General features: G+C 47.1%; 9 protein-coding genes across 9 annotated transcripts; 3 read left to right on the top strand and 6 right to left on the bottom strand.

The window, feature by feature from the left end:
- Positions 1–5: 5 nt before the first annotated feature.
- Positions 6–1,076, bottom strand: F5147DRAFT_230010 (uncharacterized protein). The gene is made up of 2 exons (XM_041428730.1): positions 957–1,076; positions 6–903 (listed from the first exon to the last, which is right to left on the bottom strand). The coding sequence occupies exon 2, from the start codon at positions 847–849 to the stop codon at positions 211–213; it is 639 nt and encodes a 212-aa protein (XP_041291684.1). The 5' UTR covers positions 850–903; positions 957–1,076; the 3' UTR covers positions 6–210.
- An 847-nt stretch (positions 1,077–1,923) lies between these two features.
- Positions 1,924–4,231, bottom strand: F5147DRAFT_229984 (major facilitator superfamily domain-containing protein). The gene is made up of 9 exons (XM_041428729.1): positions 4,197–4,231; positions 3,945–4,148; positions 3,597–3,887; positions 3,475–3,540; positions 3,256–3,416; positions 3,066–3,200; positions 2,857–3,016; positions 2,284–2,803; positions 1,924–2,231 (listed from the first exon to the last, which is right to left on the bottom strand). Exons 3-9 carry the CDS (start codon positions 3,753–3,755, stop codon positions 1,975–1,977), a joined length of 1,458 nt encoding a protein of 485 aa, XP_041291683.1. The 5' UTR covers positions 3,756–3,887; positions 3,945–4,148; positions 4,197–4,231; the 3' UTR covers positions 1,924–1,974.
- Positions 4,232–5,478: 1,247 nt separating this feature from the next.
- F5147DRAFT_229950 (major facilitator superfamily domain-containing protein) lies at positions 5,479–7,765 on the bottom strand. The gene is made up of 7 exons (XM_041428728.1): positions 7,483–7,765; positions 7,361–7,426; positions 7,142–7,302; positions 6,942–7,076; positions 6,731–6,890; positions 6,138–6,681; positions 5,479–6,085 (listed from the first exon to the last, which is right to left on the bottom strand). Exons 1-7 carry the CDS (start codon positions 7,639–7,641, stop codon positions 5,829–5,831), a joined length of 1,482 nt encoding a protein of 493 aa, XP_041291682.1. The 5' UTR covers positions 7,642–7,765; the 3' UTR covers positions 5,479–5,828.
- Positions 7,766–8,454: 689 nt separating this feature from the next.
- Positions 8,455–10,491, bottom strand: F5147DRAFT_229930 (major facilitator superfamily domain-containing protein). The gene is made up of 7 exons (XM_041428727.1): positions 10,119–10,491; positions 9,994–10,059; positions 9,778–9,938; positions 9,584–9,718; positions 9,373–9,532; positions 8,788–9,319; positions 8,455–8,735 (listed from the first exon to the last, which is right to left on the bottom strand). The coding sequence occupies exons 1-7, from the start codon at positions 10,341–10,343 to the stop codon at positions 8,494–8,496; spliced, it is 1,521 nt and encodes a 506-aa protein (XP_041291681.1). The 5' UTR covers positions 10,344–10,491; the 3' UTR covers positions 8,455–8,493.
- Positions 10,492–12,046: 1,555 nt separating this feature from the next.
- F5147DRAFT_700903 (DUF2407 C-terminal domain-containing protein) lies at positions 12,047–13,282 on the bottom strand. Its single transcript, XM_041437707.1, has 5 exons — positions 13,053–13,282; positions 12,767–13,000; positions 12,569–12,713; positions 12,302–12,521; positions 12,047–12,245 (listed from the first exon to the last, which is right to left on the bottom strand). Exons 1-5 carry the CDS (start codon positions 13,227–13,229, stop codon positions 12,161–12,163), a joined length of 861 nt encoding a protein of 286 aa, XP_041291680.1. The 5' UTR covers positions 13,230–13,282; the 3' UTR covers positions 12,047–12,160.
- Positions 13,283–13,359: 77 nt separating this feature from the next.
- F5147DRAFT_637596 (domain of Kin17 curved DNA-binding protein-domain-containing protein) lies at positions 13,360–14,755 on the top strand. Its single transcript, XM_041432951.1, has 3 exons — positions 13,360–13,424; positions 13,478–13,709; positions 13,769–14,755. Exons 1-3 carry the CDS (start codon positions 13,409–13,411, stop codon positions 14,433–14,435), a joined length of 915 nt encoding a protein of 304 aa, XP_041291679.1. The 5' UTR covers positions 13,360–13,408; the 3' UTR covers positions 14,436–14,755.
- A 687-nt stretch (positions 14,756–15,442) lies between these two features.
- On the bottom strand, positions 15,443–16,364 carry F5147DRAFT_837859 (uncharacterized protein; the record flags this gene model as incomplete). The annotated part of the gene is made up of 5 exons (XM_041444105.1): positions 15,443–15,681; positions 15,737–15,794; positions 15,852–16,089; positions 16,144–16,281; positions 16,340–16,364. 5 exons carry the CDS (start codon positions 16,362–16,364, stop codon positions 15,478–15,480), a joined length of 663 nt encoding a protein of 220 aa, XP_041291678.1. The 3' UTR covers positions 15,443–15,477.
- A 2,537-nt stretch (positions 16,365–18,901) lies between these two features.
- F5147DRAFT_229872 (uncharacterized protein) lies at positions 18,902–19,890 on the top strand. Its single transcript, XM_041428726.1, has 2 exons — positions 18,902–19,744; positions 19,797–19,890. The coding sequence occupies exon 1, from the start codon at positions 19,115–19,117 to the stop codon at positions 19,589–19,591; it is 477 nt and encodes a 158-aa protein (XP_041291677.1). The 5' UTR covers positions 18,902–19,114; the 3' UTR covers positions 19,592–19,744; positions 19,797–19,890.
- Positions 19,688–21,288, top strand: F5147DRAFT_578921 (uncharacterized protein; the record flags this gene model as incomplete). The annotated part of the gene is made up of 8 exons (XM_041431458.1): positions 19,688–19,744; positions 19,797–20,055; positions 20,108–20,132; positions 20,239–20,327; positions 20,382–20,537; positions 20,587–20,607; positions 20,664–21,139; positions 21,193–21,288. Coding segments are annotated over 8 exons (1,179 nt in total), but the record flags the coding sequence as incomplete, so codon positions are not given.
- Between the last annotated feature and the right edge of the window lie 290 nt (positions 21,289–21,578).

Here is a 21,578-nt window from a genome sequence, read left to right as displayed (position 1 = left end):
TCACTTGTACAACAACTACCAGCCTATATTCATGCAGTGAACTGCTCTAACAGGCTAGCCCTTGCGGTGATCACAGCCAGAGCGTTCAGTTTGCAATATTACGCTGGCATTTTCGGATTGGCGGATAATTTTAAAGAGTCATTGATCAGCGAAGTATGTACTAGTATATTTACACATTTACGCGCTGCGTCACGGCGTGTCTGGAATCAATTAATCACTTCCTAGACTTGTGACAGTAACTGGTGATCCACGTCGAAAGCTCCTTGGACTGGCGCCAGAGGCATTGCTGTCAGGATTTCTAGACTGAGTTTCCTGGATGACTAGTACTGACCCACGCTCAATCAACGAATGATATCCACATATTGTGGGACCACGCAATGCGGAATTCTTCCCTCGAGTCTGGTTTCTCACTTCATTATGGTTACGAATCTTGTGCCTCCCGCCGCGAGTGGCGTAACATAGCAGTGCTCCCAAATTGACAAGTCCATGTAGATGTTTAAAAGTGATCTGCGATGGTGCTTCTTCCTGTCGCAAGACAAGCCCACGCAGCAGTTCCGCAACTTTGTAAGAATGCAAATGTGGTGCCACGTAGATTCGCAGACATTGGTCGATTTTGGAATGTTTTAACTCCTTAGGAAATGTAATGCGAAGCTTCGGGTCCACATTGAGATCGAGAAGGAGAGCAACGCAGGGAAGCTCCGGTGAGCATTGTATGGGACCATGTTTGCGGCGTACGTGTGATGAACGTTTGGGCATCAATTCTTGCTCATCGGAGTTCTTCTCCCGCAGTATCTGAAATAAACATCTGCGATATGCGGTTAATATCATTGGAACTACAGGTGGGATCATCAAAATAGACGATGCCAGTGTCGCAAAGTCCACTCTTTGGAATTACATCTGGCACTGTGCAGAGGTACCTAAGTCATGATATTGCTTGACAACGAATAGAATCTTACCTCGACGACTTAACACTAGTTAGCTTGTAATCTTTCGGCGAGATGAAGTTTCCATGGGCACCCAGTGCGAAAACTTGATGTAGGCATGCTGAAAAGTTGTCTTGGCCTTCTCACCCGCCTTCGACCGGAACTCTCCGCGAAAAAGGTATTCCAGGAAATTGACAACGAAGACTTTCTGGCAGTGCATCAGTTCCGCATCCTCGCATCCGTTATAGCGTAGATCCGAGATCGTGTCTATGGAGAGATTAATGAGAGCATACACGTCCTTGGCAAGAAGCAGCAAAATTCTGCTGGGCAGCTCTCACATTCGACCATCCCATCATTAACCTTTGCCTTCCAAAGCGTTTACCAGGCTTCTGGACGTCCCATGGAGTAGAATCGCTGCAATGCAAGATAGAAAGGACTCCGATGGACAACCGGTGAATGCCCACGACCTATCTTCGGTCGCCAAGAAGTATATGCGCAGGTGACTAGCTACTCCTTTTTCGAGATAAGAGACAGCATTGGGGGGACCGAAATAAATGTCGAGCCCAGATCTCTGAGACAGTACAGCGAGAGCCTCGTTTATATCTTGAGGATTGAACATTTTGGATTTCCAGCCAGCCAGCCAGCGTCATAATCTCAGTAATGGTATGTTTGTCCATGATGCTTTCCGGTTTCCACCTGGTCAACGAAACTGAACATGAGGATAAAAACGAGGACAAACAGTGGATGACTGAAGCCGATGATATAATGGAACTTTCCCACATCATTAGCTGATATACTAGATAGGATTTTCACATTTGAGAAGGGCTTTTGTTTTTGCATCCAGCTTGTTTTCATTGGACAAGATGCCATACATGTACGACAGCCAGTTTCCCACAGATGGATTTGTAGAGAATAGCACAAAGGTTTGCTGCAGACAGAACCCTCCCTAACTTATCATGGGAGTACGGAATGTTGTACACATACTAGTCTACATAGCCTAAAGTTTTGCCAGTTCTACTTCCTACACTAGATCATAACACGCGGTCATTCGCTATTGAGAATTTTCCCATACACTAGGATCACGGGGAAGCAATAAAGCAGTACCTACAGCGAGAAATACAAGTGCGGTCAAGAAGTAGTATATCGACCATGCATTATGCCCTTCCTGCAACGAATAAGAGAAGACCGAAGCTGCAGACGCCGGGCCGATGATTCTTGCTACCGCAACAGCCATGTGGGCAATTCCGTTGGTTGCTCCGAGCGAGGCACGATTGGGAGCAGCTGCTCTGACGAATAATGTTATGCAGGCTATGAATTCTTGTCAGTTCAACAGAACGCAGGAATTGCTGGATTAACATACGGAAGCACATGATCAGGCTAGTCTTCAGCGTAAGCTGAACGGCAACACACAGCCACACCGCCATACCCATTCCATAGGCTCGAGCCAAAGCATTTGCCACCGGAAATAAAATGACGATGGGTATGCCGGAGCTGATGCCGGAGATGTGGATAGCTCTTGTACCGAAGCGATCATTTAAACGAGCGTAGAAGAGTAGCTGGAATATGCCTTGTATGACACCTGATGCCGCAAGTAAAGCACCGATGCGAGGAGGGTCAAGGGAAAGACCACCAAGTTCAATCGGTGTCGCATAGAAAACAGGTAAGATCGAATAGAACCCCATTTGAAACAGGCCTGTAGTGGCATAACTCGCTGTTACGCTCAATACTTTCGAGGTTAGTAAAGCACGTAGCGGAAGCGGCTTTGATTTGACTTTGCCAGGATCAACTATAACATTGCTCAATGGCTGGCGAGGCTTTGAGTATGACTGTCCGAAGAATCCTTTAATGAGCTCCCAAAGCGGTGTCTTGGTAGAAGCGCTCTTGTAACTACAGTTAGTGGGATCCCGAGATGTGTTTTCATCATCGCGCTCACCTCTTTAAGATGGATAAACACGACTAGCCAAATTATCGATATGAAAAATGCCGAAATAGAGCACGGCAGGAGATATGGGTAGGTTTTCAGGAGTTCTGATCGCCCAAAAATGTTAGGGAATCTGTCTGCTGGTTGGGAGAGCGATCCCCCGATGAGTGATCTGACTGCCGTCAACCTCAAGTGCAAGAGATAATGTACGGTATACCTACCCAACTGCGGTTGCGATCGTCCACGGGATTGGTACATAACTGCATGCCTTGGGCATATTGGTTGCGTCAGTGATGTCCATTAGCGTGCTCTTGACCATACTATCGCTCGCATCAAATGCTCCGCTGACAACACGACTGGTCGAGAATGTCAGGAATTGATGGTCATAGCTACTATTTTGAACACACCGACCTGAACACCAGAGCGAAGAAGGTTTTCGACAGCCCAAACGAAAACGTCGATATAGATATTGCTAATAGACCTATCAGTATTACAGGCTTCCGCCCGATGCGGTCGGACAGTTGACTCCAATAAAAAATAGTCAGGGTATGAGCTGCATAGTATGATGATTGCTGGAGAGAATAGTATCATGGATGAACGAAAGGGTAAAAATGATAAAGATATGCTTACAAGGATCCCGGCATAGTGTCCAACCTGGGTTTCGTCTCCGTGAGTGACTCCAATGTCTCTAATGAGCTTGACAAAGTCCAGTTGTGGTTAGATATAAGTCCAAGCAAACACAATATCCTCACTTGAGGAATAAACGGGGTAAGGGTCCGAGAAGAAAGAAATTCTGGCGTCTCCAAGAGCAGTAGAATCCAAAGTTGATCCCATGGAAGAGGTGTCTTGGCCTTTGGCTGCTCTGATCGTTGCAGAAGGGGCGTCTCCTCGTCATTCTGCTGCGCAATCATGGTGGTGCGATGGAATGACTTGGATGAAAGATGCAGCTCGTTATACTACGTGAAGTCGTTCCAATGAGGTGATTGCGGATTAGCTTGTTGGCTAGCTAATCTAGTACAACGGCAGTCCGACTCGACAAGAACCTGATCAGTTGAGACAGAATCAGTCACACGGCAGCTAGCACCGGGTATAGCCGTCACTTTAGCTTTATCATTGGCTCATCATGTACCTGTTTATCGGGCGCCACAGATCTGATGACTGATTCATGTATGGTCTGCCTATCTGGTGGCGCACTGTACTGTGTACACAAGTGCTAACACAACGGGGGTTCGGGCTGATTAGATGAGAAGTCGTTCCACGACGTCGCTGGTACCAGCTAACTCGTCGATAAGGAGTACGGCAGCCTACAGAACAAGCTTAATACGTAAAATCAAGTACCTCTTAGTACGCACAAATATTGCCCCGTATACTTGATCGCGTTGTACGGGTAATTGGCGTGTAGCACCCAGGTATGGCCGCCCGTGGCTAGGGGGTAGGTACTCGCACTATCGCCCAGAGGATCTCAGGCTTATTATGGCTAGCTAACATTCACAATCTTAAGGCCTGCGCCCACACGAGGTGAGATTAAATAGAGGAGACATAAACAAAATGCGACGGTAAACGATTGGACTGACGCCTAATGGGCCTGGCAGGATTTAGGAAGGCGTACGAACACCGGGATAGCCAAATTCGGCTCCTCAAAAGGCGTCGAGGAGCCCACTGCTATTGAAGACTAACAGGTGACGATGTCGCAAATAAGTAACCTAGCCCCGAAACGGAAGGAAACGACCGCAACGAGCGCTTCAGCTTTAATACCGAGATGGTGGGAGTGGTGGGTGCTCAAAAAGTAGCTAGCGAAGCGACGTGAAAGGTTAGAAAGATGAATATCAGGCTATTAAACTAAGAGCTTACCTAGTGAAGCGACGAGGAAGGTTGGAGAGATGGCAAGCTCAACTAACCGGAGTCGCCAAAGAAGGACTCCAGCCTGAAAAAAGGTATTAACAATCCCTGACACGTGAAAGGTGCACTGACCACGGCTGCTAATGGCCAGAACCGAAACACGCCCACTTAAAGTTAGAGTGGAAGTTATTTGAGTCAGACTCAAAGTCGCTACGACGCTGGGAATCACGCGACCCATTAGCTTAGTATCGATAAAATTAAACCCAAATAATTGTCGGAAATTTCCATGTTCTTTGCAATGTTTCCAAATCTAGACAATATTCAGCCGTAAATATTGGCCCGGCCATCTGCGATGCAATTCACTTGCAAGGGTACTAGATGTCCACGGGAGTTCGCGCCTTTTTGGCAAAACGGTTATTACTCCACATCGCACAAACAAACAAAATTAATTATTTGACAGTTCGATAGCGTGACATCGAAAGTACAACGTCTGCTAGTTTCTTTTTCGAAAATTGACGTGTTGAGTCCAGCGGAGAGTTACCGCGCAGAAAAGTGCATTTTCCCTAGAGTTCGCGCACTTCGTCACACTATGTCACACGTCTGCCGCAATGCCTTTTCACGCTCCGCAGAATTTGCACCGTTTAAATGTTGTGAAGTTGTGCATGTGTAAAGCATTTCGGCATTGCGGAGTTTTGATTACACAGTCTCTATGTAACGCTTTGGGCAGATTGTCACGTCTGGGGCTTATTTCTTTATCGCAGATGATCCTGACAAGCATGTGCCCCGAATAAATTTGTTTTAGTATTCTCTAATCATGTATATAACCATCTCACAATATTCCAGAATTATATGTGGAGATCTGACCTTTAGAGTGAGCCTTCTATGCCTCTCGCACTGATAAGTTGCCCATGGAACAAGATCTACTTCGATTTTCTTCAAAATATATATATGGGAGTGTGTATTATGTTTGGGCGAATCCAGATCTATCATGGATAAGGATTCTGTGCAGAATTGCGTGTGCTAGAGTCAATGCGCGGACTCTTGGGACACACGGACTCGTGGGACCATCTAGTATAGGCTACATAGTAGAATTTTGCCAGTCCCGCCTCCTACACTAGATCATAATGTACACAGTCATGATAATATCATTGGGAATCTTCCCATACACCAAGATCACGGGGAAGCAATAGAGCAGTACCTACAGCGAGAAACGCAATTGCCATAAAGAAGTAGTATATCGACCACGCATCATGCCCCTCCTGCAATGAATAAGAGAAGACTGAAGCTGCAGATGCCGGGCCGATGATCCTTGCTACTGCGACAACCACCATAACGATTCCATTAGTTGTTCCGAGGGAGGCGCGATTGGGAGCAGCTGCTCTGATGAGTAATGCCATGCAGGCTATGAGTTCTTTTCAGTTCAACAGAACGCAGGAAGTGCTGGATTAACATACGGAAGCACAGGACCAGGCTAGTCTTCAGTGCAAGCTGGGCTACAACACACAGCCATACCGCCATACCTATTCCATAGGCCCGAGCCAGAGCATTGATCACTGGAAATAAAATGACGATGGGTATGCCGGAGCTAACACCGGCGATAAAGATAGCTCTTGCACCGAAGCGATCATGTAAACGAGCGTAGAAAAGTAGCTGGAATATGCCTTGCATGATACCTGATACCGCAAGTAAAGCACCGATGCGAGGAGGTTCAAGGGAAAGACCACCAAGTTCAATCGGTGTCGCATAGAAAACAGGCAAGAGCAAATTGAACCCCGTTCGAAACAGGCCCATGGTAGCATAACTCGCTGTCACACTCAACACTTTCGGGGTTAGCAAGGCGCGCAGCGGAAGCGGCTTTGGTTGAACTTCTCCAGGACTCCCTTCCGCAGGATCAACTATAACGTTGTTCGATGGCTGGCGAAGCTTCGAGGATGATTTTCCGAAGAATCCTTTTTTAATTAGCTCCCAGAGCGGTGTTTTGCTAGCGGTAGAGACGCCCTTGTAACCACACTTAGAGTGATCCAAAGATGGGTTTTCAGGCGCTCACCTCTTTAAGACGGATATACGTGACTAGCCAAATTATCGATACAAAAAATGCTGAGATAGAGCATGGCAGGAGATATGGGTAGGTTTTCAGGAGTTCCGATCGCCCGAAGATATCAGGGAATCTGTCCGCTGGTCGGGAGAGCGATCCCCCAATGAGTGGCCTAGTAGATGACGTAAACCTCAGTGCGAGATCAAGTGTACTGTATGCCTACCCAATTGAGTTTCCGATCATCAACGAAATTGGTATATAACTGTATGCCTTGGGCATATTGGTTGCGTCAGTGATGTCCATCAGCATGCTCTTGATTATACTATCGCTCGGATCAAATGCTCCGCAGACAATACGACTGGTCGAGAATGTCAGGAATTGATGGTCACAGCTACTATTTGACATTTAACTGGACACGCTGACCTGACCACCAGACCAAGGAAGCTCTTCGACAGCCCAAACGAAAACAACGAAATAACAATTGCTGATAGAGCTGTCAGTATTACGGGCTTCCGCCCGATGTGGTCAGATAGTTGACTCCAATGAAAGATGGTCAGGGTATGAGCTGCATAGTATGATGATTGCTAGAGAGAGTAGTATCATGAACGAAGGAAAGGGCAAAAACGATGAAGACATGCTTACAAGGATGCCGGCGTAGTGTCCAACTTGGGATTCGTCTCCGTGAGTGACTCCGGTGTCTCTGATGAGCTTGACAAAGTTCCGGTTGTGATCAGATATAAGTCCAGCGAAGGGAATATACTCACTTGAGGAATAAACGGGGCAAGGGTCCCAGTAGACAGAAAATCTGGCATCTCCAAGAGCAGTAGAATCCAAAATTGATCCCAGGGAAGAGGTGTCTTGGCCGTTGGCTGCTCTGGTCGTTGCAAAAGAGGTGTCTCCTCGTCATTCTGTGGCGCAATCATGGTGGTGCGAGGGAATGACTTGGATAAAAGATGCAGTTCGTTATACTACGTGAAGTCATTTCTAATGAGGCGGTTGCTGAGCGATAAAGCCTACAATGGCCGTCCACAAGAACCTGCTTTTGCTAATCAGTTGACATAGTAGAGTCACACGGCACTTCCTATTATGTAGCACCCGGGTATAGCCGCCACTGGCCAAGGGGTTCGCACTGTCGCCAGGATCTCGGGCTTATCATTGGCTGACTGACTTTAGGTTAGAAGGTCAGCGCTCAGCACCCACGCGAGGTAGAGGAGACATAATAATAAAATGCCCTTTAAATCAACGACATTGAACGATTTCAAGTGAGGACATGCTACAGAGGACATACTACAGCATGAGGCACATTGCACGTCGACCGTAAGTATATGTGGTGACCATGCCACTGCGCGCGTACCTATTTGTTATTCGCAGGCGCCACAGGTCCGATGACTTATTCGTTTACTTATGGTCTGCCCAGTCCGGCGAAACACACGCCAACGCAACGTTAACGGGGATTCGGGCTTATTAGATGAGAAGTTGTTCCACGAAGTCGGCGGTCGCTGCTAGCTCGTCGATAAGAGTACGGCAGTTTACAGAATAAGCATCCAAGTTCCAGACAGTAATAGCTAGGCTATGTTAGCAGCCGGGGTCAGAAACGTAAAAGTAAGCACCCTCTATTACGCACGTTGCCCCGTGTACCTTCCAATTTGAGAGCATCTGCAATGCAAGATTATTCCAAGGAACTTGCAAGAATTAGTAGAGTTTTGTTGGTTCTGCCTCTTACACTCAACCTACACTAGATCATAATGCACACTATAATATTATCGGGAATCTTCTCATACATTAGGATAACGGGGAAGCAATAGAGCAGTACCTACAGCGAGAAATACAATCGCGATCAAAAAGTAATATATCAACCACGCATCATGCCCTTCCTGCAGTGAATAAGAGAAGATTGAAGCCGCAGACACCGGGCCAACGATCCTTCCTACTGCGAGAGCCACCTGCGCGATTCCAGTGGTTGCTCCGAGCGAGGCGCGATTGGGAGAAGCTGCTCTGATTAATGATATCATAGAGGCTACGAATTCTTGTCAGTTCAACAGAACGCAGGAAGTGCTGGATTAACATACGGAAGCACAGGATCAGGCTAGTCTTCAGCATAAGCTGAACGGCAACACACAGCCACACAGCCATACCTATTCCATGGGCTCGAGCCAGAGCATTGATCACTGGAAATAAAATCACGATGGGTATGCCGGAGCTAACACCGGCGATAAAGATAGCTCTTGCACCGAGGCGATCATGTAAACGAGCGTAGAAAAGTAGCTGGAATATGCCTTGTATGATACTTGATGCCGCAAGTAAAACACCGATGCGAGGAGGGTCAAGGGAAAGACCACCAAGTTCAATCGGTGTCGCATAGAAAACAGGTAAGACTGAACTGAACGCCATATGAAACAGGCCCATGGTGGCATAACTCGCTGTCACACTCAACACCTTCGAGGTTAGCAAGGCGCGCAGCGGAAGCGGTTTTGATTGGACTTCTCCAGGATTCGCAGGATCGAATATAACATTGCTCGATGACTGGCGAGGCTTTGAGCATGACTGTCCATAGAATCCTCTTTTAATTAGCTCCCAAAGCGGTGTCCTGGTAGAAACGCTCTTGTGATCACACTTAGTGTGATCCAGAGATGGATTTTCAGCATCGCGCTCACCTCTTTAAGACAAATATACGCGACTAGCCAAATGATCGATATGAAAAATGCCGACATAGAGCATGGCAGGAGATATGGGTAGGTTCTCAGGAGTTCTGATCGGCCAAAGATGTTGGGGAATCTGTCTGCTGGTTGGGAGAGCAATCCCCCAATGAGTGGTCTAGTAGATGCCGTGAACCTTAGCGCGAGGAAAAATGTACTGTATGCCTACCCAACTGTGGTTGCGATCATCACCGGAATTGGCGTATAACCGTATGCCTTGGGCATATTGGTTGTGTCAGTAATGTCCATCACCAAGGTCTTGAGAACAGCACCGCTCGAATCAAATGCTCCGCAGATAACACGACTATGGTCAAGTAATTGACGATCACAACTACTAATTGATATTTAACTGAATACACTGACTTTACTACCAGACCAAGGAAGGTCTTCGACAGCCCGAACGAAAACATCGAGACAGAAATTGCTGATAGAGCTGTCAGCATCACAGGCTTCCGCCCGATGTGGTCGGACAGTCGACTCCAATGAAAAATAGTCAGGGCATGAGCTGCAGAAGATGATGATTGCTCGAGAGAATATTAGCTACGAATAAAGGGGTAAGAGCGATGAAGACATGCTTACAAGGATGCCGACATAGTAACCAACCTGGGATTCGTCTCCGTGAGTGACTCCAATATCTCTAATGAGCTGGACAAAGTTCCAGTTGTGATCAGATACAAGTCCAGCGAAGGGAATATACTACTCACTTGGGGAATAAACGGAGCAAGGGTCCGAGAAGAAAGAAAATCTGGTATCTCCAAGAGCAGTAGAAGCCAAAATTGATCCCAGGGAAGAGGTGTCTTGGTCGTTGGCTGCTCTGGTGAGTCTGGTCGTTGCAGAAAAGGTGTTTCCTCGTCATCATCCTGCGGTGGAATCATGGTGGTATGAGAGGACGACAGAGATGAAAGACGTATCATGCTACGTGAATCCATTTCAACGTGGTTGCTGACCGGCTTGTTGGCTAGCTAATCGATAATTAGGCCTACAACGGCAATTAGTGTTGCTGTCGAATCGAGGTGACCTCGAGGTGAGTTCGATTCAGTTCGAAAATGAGGCAGTTCGATACAACTGGATTCGTTTACACCCCGTTGTAATAAGCATCAAATCAGGAACGAACTGCCAAATGAGATGCTAAATCTGGCCTGTGACTTGGTGATTCGTTAGAGTAGTACTCCAGCAACCTCACATCTCTAGCATTTCAAATTCCTCAATATGTACCCTGCTCCTCCGTTGCCCGTCCTCAAACCTTTTGTTCTAAAACATAATTATACGTATTTTCATCGGACCGCAGTACTGCTTTAGCGCCGGAGGACAGGCGCCTGCAGTGCAATGCTGTACAAATGTTGAGCAGTCCTCAAGCAACGGGTGTCTAGGTCATCGTATTTGAAATTCATGCATCATACTGTGAGTTTAGTATTATATGAGTTTTCGCCAGTGGAACAGTTCTACAGCTTCTGCTATCCCTTCGGCATCTGAGCGCCAGCATGTGCTGCTACTAGTGCCGTCTCCCGTGCAGCTCAGGCTCAAGCTCACGCAGTTTCTCGCCTGTCAAGTATCAACGTCACAATTCGACGCTCAGCATCAGTCACACATCACTACCATCATCACCTGTGCTCAACGCCTGATATCGGATTTGGGCTCTCTCAGAGAACTTTGTACGAGCTGGTGAGCGCATGTCTGGATAGAGCTGAGGCCATACTCATGCGTGCCCTTTAAAAGGCAGACTCGACTAAATTGATGTGACCCAGGTGCTTTCTCATCGTCTTCCGTGCTGGGTATCTGGTTTCGCTCCGTAGAGGCAGCTGCATTCCTAACCATACCGGTTGATGAAGGTTCAGACAACCAAGCAACCACCTACCTGTCGCTACATTGAAGTTTGATGGCTTGTGGTCAAGATATGTAGCTTGTTCAAAGCGTCAATTGCATATAGTTTAATATATGGGCTCGGAAGTGGCTTCGTGACCTCCTTCTTGGCGCCGATGCACAGCGCCATGTGAAGCAAAATACTGCTCGGGGAAAGGATAGACTTCGATTCGTAGTGTGCAAGTATGATATTGCCATTCACTAAGGTAGGCGTCGAACGTTCTCCGTTCAATCGAATACCAGGTGCATCATTCGTGTTTCATCATCCATAACACGGTGCGACCCTAGAGAAGGATGAGGTCAGAGATCTCTCTAGTCAGATACTCATAATAGGTGCACAAGATATCTTCCTGACACATGGTATTGCGCCAAATGCATTGGCATCATGCAAGTCAGTATTTCGTATGTACGATTTGGAGGGCATCACGCGTGGATTGTACCCACGTACCCCAGCATCCATATCTGCACGGTCTTCGTAAGAACCAGAAAGAGAGGTCTTTCGAGAAGAGTCACGCACCATTATGTCAAGTCTGATCCCCAGTAACTTGTATGTGCACCAAAAGTAAGCCAAACCATAACTTATGCTATCGATGTTGTTCCATTGCAAGAATTTAAATAGATACTTGTCTATACTCGGAACCCCCCCAAATATTTATTGGGCGAGGAGTCGAGGAAACCGAGTTGTCACTCAACGTCTGGCAACCGCCTGAGAATAATCCACTGATAAATTACGACATCGATAGGAATATTGTACCACGTTTGCAGTGTATGGATAATTGCAATGCAGCCTAACTCTGTGGAGAAGCTCCATATTAGTAAATTCTAATCGATTTGGGCGTCTTCGGGGACCCACCACAAGTTCCAATGATAAGAATTCCATGTACACCTACGACGTGTCCAGCAAATATCTCCACATCCCGAAGAGCAAATTCACTAAAAATCCAAAAACAATTCCTACTTGTGTGCGCCGCCTAGTGTACCGGTCAGTATATGACTACGGGAATTCATAATAGAAAAAGAGACTGACGAAAATATGACACTCTCCCCACTCTCGTGCTCACCCTCTTCCCAGAAAACTGCGGCTTTCGTTTCACGTAAGAAGAAAAATGGTATGATCGGGAAGAAAAACCCAATGACAATCCCGCGGAGAATGAGACTCTGTGAGGAAGCAGAAGAAAGGGAGGCTGTGTTGACATTATCCATAGAGTCTATCCATTGTTCTTCGAGAGCTCGCGCATGTTCGTCATCTGCAGGTATGGTAAGCATGTTTTCTGGTGAATTTAAGAGGACATACAGTCTTCCTCGTTCTCAAACTCAATGTCAAGATAATTTGATGACGATTGACTATGAAACTGCCGCCTGAAGTTCGCAATGTCATCTTCAGAGAATCCTGCAGCAGCAAGCCTGTCAAATCCCCTCAGTGGTTGCAATTGGGCAACCTATGCGAAAAGCAATAAGCGAACACGAATCATTATATCCATCAGCCACGCACTTGTGGTTTCTCCTCTTCGCTCTCTCCAGGTTCGATCACGGGGCCAACAGAGCAATGCAACCACGTCACCAGTTGATCATCCTTTGAAATCTCTTCAGAACGGGAAGTGGCACGGACTTGTCGCTCCTCGAGGGTTGTCAGCCATTCGTGAAGGAATGTTCCGTCCGTTAGCAGGCGCCCAGCATGTATGAGACGAAGCCGACGGTCTTTCAATTGGGGGAGACCATTAACTATCTGTATTTATCTGCACATAAGTCAAGTGCCAATTATACTTTCAACCACGCACATTAGCTTTAACATCCCTGACTGTGTCCTTCAGACTGACTGTGAGTTTAAAGTCGGGGATACCCTCAGTGAACCGAATCGTGAGGTCCCTGGAATCATCCGGCGGTGTCGAGGATGAGGGCTGCTCAAAGGGCGGGTCTATTTCACGCTGCTTCCCTTTGGCTTTCTCGCTGAGCATAGTCCCTACCTTGCTGTAGTCCTTCGTCCAATCTGAAAGCAGTTGAAAGCGCTGTCATTGCACAGCTATAGGTCACGTGAGTATCAGACGCATTACATTCAAGATGACTAAGCTCTCCTTCAAGAGACTCAGTTCTCCACTACCTCAATCTTATCCGGACCTCCTGTTTATTGCCCAACATGCCGCGTGCAGAAGGTCAGTCAGACCAACATTTATGAGCATGAATCTTGCTAATGTTCAACGTACAGTCGGAACCCCAAAGTATCTCGCCAATAAGATGAAATCCAAGGGCCTACAGCGCCTGCGGTGGTACTGCCAAGTCTGTGAGAAGCAGTGCCGAGATGAGAACGGCTTCAAGTGCCATGCGCAATCAGAGGCCCATCTCCGCCAGATGCTTGTCGTCGGCGAGAATGCCGGGCGACATATCGCTGATTTCTCGAGCCAGTTCCAGCATGATTTCGTCCAACTTCTAAGCAGACGGTGCGTAGCTCTCTTTCAAACTGATACCAATTTCTATAACTTTGTTTGTCACTCGTTAGATATAACACGAAACGGGTGCGCATCAATCAAGTCTACCAAGAATTCATTCAAGACAAGAATCACCTTCACATGAACGCCACCCGTTGGGTGACCCTCACCGAGTTCGCCAAACATCTGGGACGCTCGGGTATTGCGCGCGTGGACGAGACCGAAAAAGGGTGGTTCATTGCGTGGATCGACAGCAGCCCGAAAGCTCTCGCGAAGCAAGAAGCCTCTATCAAAAAGGATCGAGCTACGCGGGACGATGAACAGCGGGAGCGCACTCTTATTGCAGAGCAGATTGAGAGGGCAAAGTTGGAGAAAGAGGCGAGTGGTGAGGAAAGTGCGAGCCCCCCCGTTGAGGAGGGCCTTAAGAGAGAAGAGGGCGCGGAGAAGGTTGTTCTATCATTATCTGCAAAGCCAGTGGCTACATCGGATACAACGGCCAAAGTTGCTCCGATAGGGCTAAAGCTGACTGCCATAAAGCCCGGAGCAAATCCTCTCAAAGTTAACCCGTTGAAGCGGCCTAACGTGTTCAAGTCTGCTGCGCCTGCCAAGTCTGAGAGTTCAGAGGGTGGCGGTGGAAATGATAGGAAACGGCCTGCGCCGATGTCAGCTGCAGAACGGCTTATCATGGAGGAGCAAGAGCGTAAGCGCCGGCGGATGGATAGAGAAAGTGTAGTCTAAGTTTCAGCTGCGTACTGTATCATTTTACTCTATTCTTATTGCATTTTTCAGCTATTGCGGAAATATTTCAGCCTCAAGTATTGCTATATGACTGGCACAACACGAAAGGAAGCTAGAATGTACAGCTACTTAGACTGCGACTGCAGTGTGTCGATGCGTGCCACTTGTCGTGTATACATTCCTGGTAGCTCCCATCAAACGAGGAATGTTACAGACCAACCCTACACATGATCCAATGTGACGGTTGTATACGATGTTAAGGGCCGAATTTAGAACTACTTGGTTGCGGTGTACTTCATACCACCCATTTGAGAATTCGTACTAATCCTGCTGGCATGTACGATCTGCTAGGCTATACCGTCGCAAGAAATTCTTTCACTGCTTTCATATCAGCAGGGGATGAATCTGTGTTCACCAACGTCAACATGCAAGGCCTCAGACCGCACGGGATGCGAGGACAACATGGCAAGCGTTTCATCATCAAGCACCGGTAGCTCTGCTACATCTGACGAGTACGCAATAGTTTTAAATAATGCATTGCGAAGGTCACCAGGCTGCCGATATCTATAGTAGTTTTCACGGGAGGTGCTTGAAGAGGCAATGCGAAGACTGAGCTCTATAATCACGAGGTTTATCGGTGCGACAGCGGGTGTAAAATAGAATTCGACCAGTTCTGGCCACGCGGCCGCAAGTGTCTTGCATAGCATCTGGTTTGATGACATTACGAGACCATCCAGTATAATGTGCTGCAGTGGGAGAACATGAAGAAGTCTCCTATGGGAAGAAAGTATGGGTGACTGATTCTCGTTGTATTTTAATATCGGCCATGAAGGACCAGGTTGGTTGCTAGTCGTCCCGGATAATTTCCCCTTACCACTTGGTTCAAGCACAGGACCTGCGCTCCGTAGTGATACAACAAGAAATAGGCTTGCCTGGACCTTTTACATACATATACTTCGAAACCCTATATGTTAAATAAATAAATACTACGACGGATCCTCCAGAAGTTCTTCTCCATGTAGACCACTCGGCAAGTATTTCCCTACACAGTACTGCTAGTTGATACATATATATGTTCCTGGAAAACAATAGAATTCATGCTAGTTTCTGCATCGGAATATGCCACGAGTTTGGCGTGGTATTCTCGAACGCTCAGGATGAGGCGTGGTCCCAGCACAAACATCTGCACAACCGATAAAATTTGAAGAGCACCATCGAGTGTCAGAGCTCTAATATAATTTGAATTCTATAGAACTGATGAGCAGTGGTTACACGCAGATGTTGGCGACAGGTCGGCGCACCGCGATTTCTGGAGAGAGATAAGGATAAGCAAGCTGGAGGCAAGAGACACCAGCAAAGCTAACATGTGTGGAACTTGAGCAGAAAATTATAACCGCGTTCACATTACAAGCTCACCTTGCAAAATAAAGAACGTGAGATTGTATCAGCACTCCGAAGCAGCCCCCGATGGTCAATCCTGTCGATAGGCCGAGTCGTCGCAGCTCACGGAAGTGTTTCACAGCCGCCCAGACTGAAAGGCACAGTGCGAAGAACTCCCAAACAGTGTTGAGCATCCAAGCCATGGAGTTCAGAAGCTGCGCGTACCCTCTATATACATAATAGCACATATACGTGCCAGAGAGTATCAACTCCTCTGATGTTTGTCCAATGAGCCGTGTTCTTCAAGTCAACTGACAAATGAACTTACCATGTACAAGGTGACCGTTTAGTTCTATTGCTGTGATTACTCCGGAGGTGATGTTTACAGCCAGGAAGATAGCAACAAGGAACATAAGCATCTTTTTAGATCCCTGATACATGGCATGTAACCGAGCAATCGTGATGACTTGCATCGTGTGTCGGTCAGGTCAATATCACAGAGGTATTGTACCTGGGTAACTCACCGCCCAACATGGCGATCAAGGCCATAGTTATCCCTCTTATTGCGTAGTATGCGATAGTGCCTAAAACTTCCCATTAGTGAACGCCCTCGCACCAGTATCAAAGACTCCGACTCACACCTATTGAGTCATTGTGTTCAGCCAAGTTCAATGGTTGGAATCCGACTCACCGGGCCCCCTGCATATGAGCGTATTGATTGGATTGGAATGATATGGTTGCAGAATACTTACTGCATCTATCAGCGATACCGATGGCATAGTTTCTGTGTCTCGCCGGTCAGAAAAATGAAATACAGAGCATATGAGACATACGCAGAAAATGGACACTAATTGTTAGAGATGAGCTATTAGCACAATGCAAAGCTGTTGGTCTTGACACATGCAGAAAATACGGTATTCCAATATAGCGTATCTAGAACATTTTGGAGTCAGCACAAGTTGCCCACCACGCCAAAGCACAACACGAGTACTAACAATCAAATACAGCACGGTCATGAGAGACCAACGTTGTCTCTGTCGCAAATTCATTGCATGCTCTTGTTTTCTTCTGATACGGACTCTTGTCACTCACCCAGATGAGTTCAATCTATGACACCATTCTTAGCTAGTTGGCTGCTGCGGCAATAACATCGACGTACCTCTTGTCCGAGTGTTAAGACTAGAAATATCATGAGAATATCAGCGGTTTTTGAACACTGTCCTGCCCACCCCAATCGTATACCATCATGACGCCCGCTGCAACTGCGAAACTACATGTCAACGTTGGATCTAGACATCCTGATGCGACGAACCCATCCAATATTTGAAAAAAAAATTCGACTTGATTGTCGGCCACCAACTGGGATCATTTGAGACGTATGTCATGTCCGAGGGATGGGTGTGAGCGAGTGGGGAAGGTTAGTGGTATAACGACAGCGTTCGTGCTAGATATACCACCGTTCAGCATTTCTATCGCCAAAATCAGTATAAGGGAGATGTATATTTGATCCCGCCTCGAGACCCTTGATCGGGAAGCCCTGGATAATCAAAGTAGAATTTGATTTACAACCCAGAATTACGCATGCGACTACTCGGACGCCAGAAAAATGTCAGTGGTCAGTGATATCGCAAACTTATTTCCAAGGCTATTTTCGAGGTGTTCTGTATGAAACCATGTGGCCATTGACCTAACATAGGTATGAGCGTGATGCGATCGCAATGAGCATCTGTGTTCTCTTAGCTTCGCTGGCCAAGCTCGACACAACAGCGCACTCTATTCGGTAGATCCGATCGTGTACTTGATGCGACGGTGATGCATTGCACTGGCGGATACATCGTGACACATGCTGTGTCATTGATACCTGTTAAACATAAGACGCCATACATACTAGGTCGAAAGAGAAATCACACATGGGAGACGAGAAGCCTGTAACAGGCACAAAAGCCCGATTTCTGATTGTACAGCCTCGGTCAGTGGCCATTGTATTTTGCAGTGCCGACTTCAGCAGGAGCCGGTAAAGGTTGTGAGCTAAAAGCGAGATCCATCAGATAAACCAAGAACGCCATTGTCGGACCTTCATCATGCTCAGCAAATTCATGGGCAGGCTACGAAAGTCGCGTCGTAGTCGGATGCTTGCACATGCAGAGCCGTCGTACAAATACACCGTTGCTTCAGAATCCTTATTCCACGGTGCTAACAATACAAATCCGAAGTAGTCACATGTCGCAGCATGCAGACGAGTCATCAGAGAACTCGTGAGTCTCCCCAGGGTGCTTTACGTTGATTGCGGTGGTTTTCCGACGTCATACATGGCTTTATATTCCAATATAACGAAAACATTTTCTATATATGATCATATATCGGCATATATGACAATATCTGCGGCTCACCAGTCCTCTGATGCATAGGATCGCATCTTCACGCGATGACACGCACGGTAACCATTCCATTCTCCATCTTCGCATGGAAAGCCTCAGCCCGGGCGATACAATCACCATAACCTAGAAGACTTGCTATATCCGCCCTTTTTGTGGTTCTCCGAGCGCTTCAAATGCAAAAATATTGTTAGGTGTTTACCATGGGTTTGATGTTGATATTCTGTCGTTCGAGAAGCTCGACTATTGCAATGACTGTCTTGGCTCCAGAATTTCAGTGTAGGTTCCATCTTGTGTTGGCGCAGATCAGTGACATCGAGTATTGGATGCATGAATCTATGATATACTTACCTGTGGCAACATCAAAGCACGGTAATGAACCATTGATCAAGGCTCACAATGAACGAATAATACCGTCAAGTGTTTGCATTCGCGCACCAAACATAATGCACACGAGGCGGGGTCTCCGTGTGTTCGCGGCGTTGAAGCTTGTCTAAATTTTGATCAAAGCCCGTGGGGCGCGGCGCTGCCTTTGGCGTTTGCGGAGTCAAAAAATGAGCCAGCCAACCTGTGGCGGTTACCGTGATACTGGAACCGGCCACGACCTAGAACTGGACCTAGATGGCCGCCTGTCGTGACTGCTGCGCCAAGATCTCGTACACGAAGTGGATTGGACTTATGGGAGCCTTCGGTTTCTGAGAAAAGGGTTCAAGGCTCGAAAGCATTCCAAGTTAATCCAGGAAGAAAAAAAAGCGTGGTCACGGTGAATGACACGATTGTAGAAATACAAGCTGCAAAAATAGGTTTTGCCCGGATAAGCGCTCATTCCGTAACGTAACACAGCTGGCACTGACGCTGACCAAATACGTCTCCTCCAGGTCAACTCGGTGGAGTCAAGCTTGAAGTTTGCTGGGCCTCATTTTCATGGTTCTGTACCTACGGGCGATCCTGACCTGGCTAGGCTTCCTGTTCAACACAACTGCACCACATATCCGGTCCATCGTACGCCAGTGTATTTTCTACATTCGCAAGTTAGGTATCCGGGCTTCTGGCTTGCAAACGCTTTTGAGCCGTCTCCTTGCATACTATCAGAGGATTTCACCAACGAACAGTAATGCAGAACCAGAGACAACACATTTTATAGCTGCGAGCACCATCCATCCAGTCCTTGCGCCAGTAAACGATCTGAGTCAGAGCTCACCTATCCAGGCAAACCAGCTTCAGGTCCAGGTCAGTCAACATCCTGCTCAAGGTTCCAGCACTTCCATCGATTCCCGGTCACCATCTGCGTTGCCAACGGAATGGGATCCCAAAAGGTTCAAACCGTTGGCTCCGCAGCTTTGCCAGAGGTACAAAGGAAGGGTACTTGTGTATGCTTTTCGTTCTATCAGGTTCTCTTGATCTCAACTGTTCTATTGGTCGTGATATAGAAGGAGTGACATCGAGACCAAGCCTATCCCAGCCAAAAAGAAGGATTTTTCAGAAACGCCTGTCGACGGTTGGGAAAGTGTCGTACATCCAGAGGGAGCGTTGTACTTCTATGATGCCACTCGAGTATGTTTTGTCTCATTTTGATTATTTGCCTGTGTTTATCATTTCCCTAAAGCACGTTTTCACGGACGCAAATCTGAGAAGCAAAAGGCTTCTCAAGGCCATCAATCATCTGGCTTACCAACTACTCTTGAAAGCCAGTGATATAATCGATGACTCGACACATCTAGTTCTAGAGTTGCAAGCGAAAGAAGACGCATGTAATTATTACTTCGTGCAGCACGATAAACGACTCTTGTTCTGGCTGCAGGAATTCGACGAGCCCATATGTATCTACGAACATGTCAAGGGTGTTAAATCGGATACTCACATCAGTGGGTGTCTCTTGGCTCTCTTGGAATAAGTTAACTTATCGGAAAACAACAGAAATCGCCCTTGAGGCACAGTATTGGTTCGTCAATTGCATTGTGTACGTAGCTTATCGCTCATTTTGCCCTACATCTCTAACGATGTATTCAGTTTAAAAGTTCTCGTTGGCCGACATCATGACCGTGAAGGATGCACTGTGAACTATACCCAAGCAATGCTCCCATCCAGCCTCAGATTGCGACAGAACTCAAGCATGTTCTCCTTCACGCACACTCAGGTTGGTTATTCCCAGCCAGTCTTTGCGTAACAATGAATTAGGACGTCTTTGTAGACTTTCTAACATCCGATACCTCTGTTGTTCCCTATGACCTCTCTACGCTACAATGCATGCTGGACCTTTCAAACCATATAGTGGAATACGTAGGGCCTCTAACACCATCTAGTGATGAGTGTGTGGAGTTACCTGCTCATCTCACGTGCGTACTAGGTGCGCTATATGTTCCTCCTGTAGCATTCTTCCACTTACACACCGGAAGCTCGCCTCATGCGGTTGTTCGGTGAGCATAGAAACCGTCAAGAGACAATGGGCATGGTCACTGAATCGACCATTCAGCTCGTTCAAAATTCTTGAATTTCTATGGACAAGCCGGCGCGCGTCTCAATGCTAACCAGTCGGTCTACGAAGTTGAACAAAGTAGACAAAAGGGCACATTCCGACTTAGGCTTGCGAACGTGTTCCTCTGGGGCGCACCAGCTGCACAGTACAAATTCCTGAGAAACACATGGGTAGACAATATTTTGAACTATCCTAAGTGGTACAAGCACATTAACAGACTCAATCGCGACTGGAGCAACGTCACTATCTTTGTAAGCGGTTTTCTTAAACTTTCACTTGTCATAATCAACTTTTTTGGCCAGTCCACCGTGATGTTGGCAGTTGACGTTAGCTTTCTGTGTGCTCCCGGGGTCATCAGTGCAGCAGCCGTGGTCATTTATCTGTCCACGATGTGCACTGTCAGTTCCTTGGTGGTATCCATACTTCTCGCCGTCGAGAGCCGCGGATGGGGCACAGACTCCGCTGAAGGCGCCGTGCGTTGCCTGTTGCATGCTAAAAGGTCCATAATGCTCATTTGTCCTTCAAGGCATCGTTCATGGCCCGAATGATTCACACACAATCAGACGTCGAAGCGCTAGCGATCATGTACAGCCTTCCATATGCATACTTAATCTGGGGGTAAGCAATATTTGTGCATCGCATGATTCAAGGTTTATTGACGTCCATGCAGAATGTTTTGCTTCGTTACTGCTCTGGGAATTTATGTTTTCCACTCGACAAATACAGCAACACTGGTTGTTGTAGGCCTTTGCTGGGTTGCTACTACTGCCTTGACATTATGGCCCGCGTGGTGGGGTAAATTCGTTATAACACCTTGGTCCGTTCCATCCAGGGAGGGAGGGCATGTGAAGGAAACTGTTTGAGCTTGGTCGTTGTGGGGCACGGGGGTATGGAGGATGAGTAATCACGTAC

Source organism: Suillus discolor (genome assembly GCF_016758755.1).
Source record: "Suillus discolor strain FC423 chromosome Unknown F5147scaffold_35, whole genome shotgun sequence".
NCBI classification, from domain to species: Eukaryota; Fungi; Basidiomycota; class Agaricomycetes; order Boletales; family Suillaceae; genus Suillus; species Suillus discolor.
The sequence above is the reverse complement of the archived record's forward strand: the minus strand, read 5'-3'. Positions and strand labels throughout refer to the sequence as shown.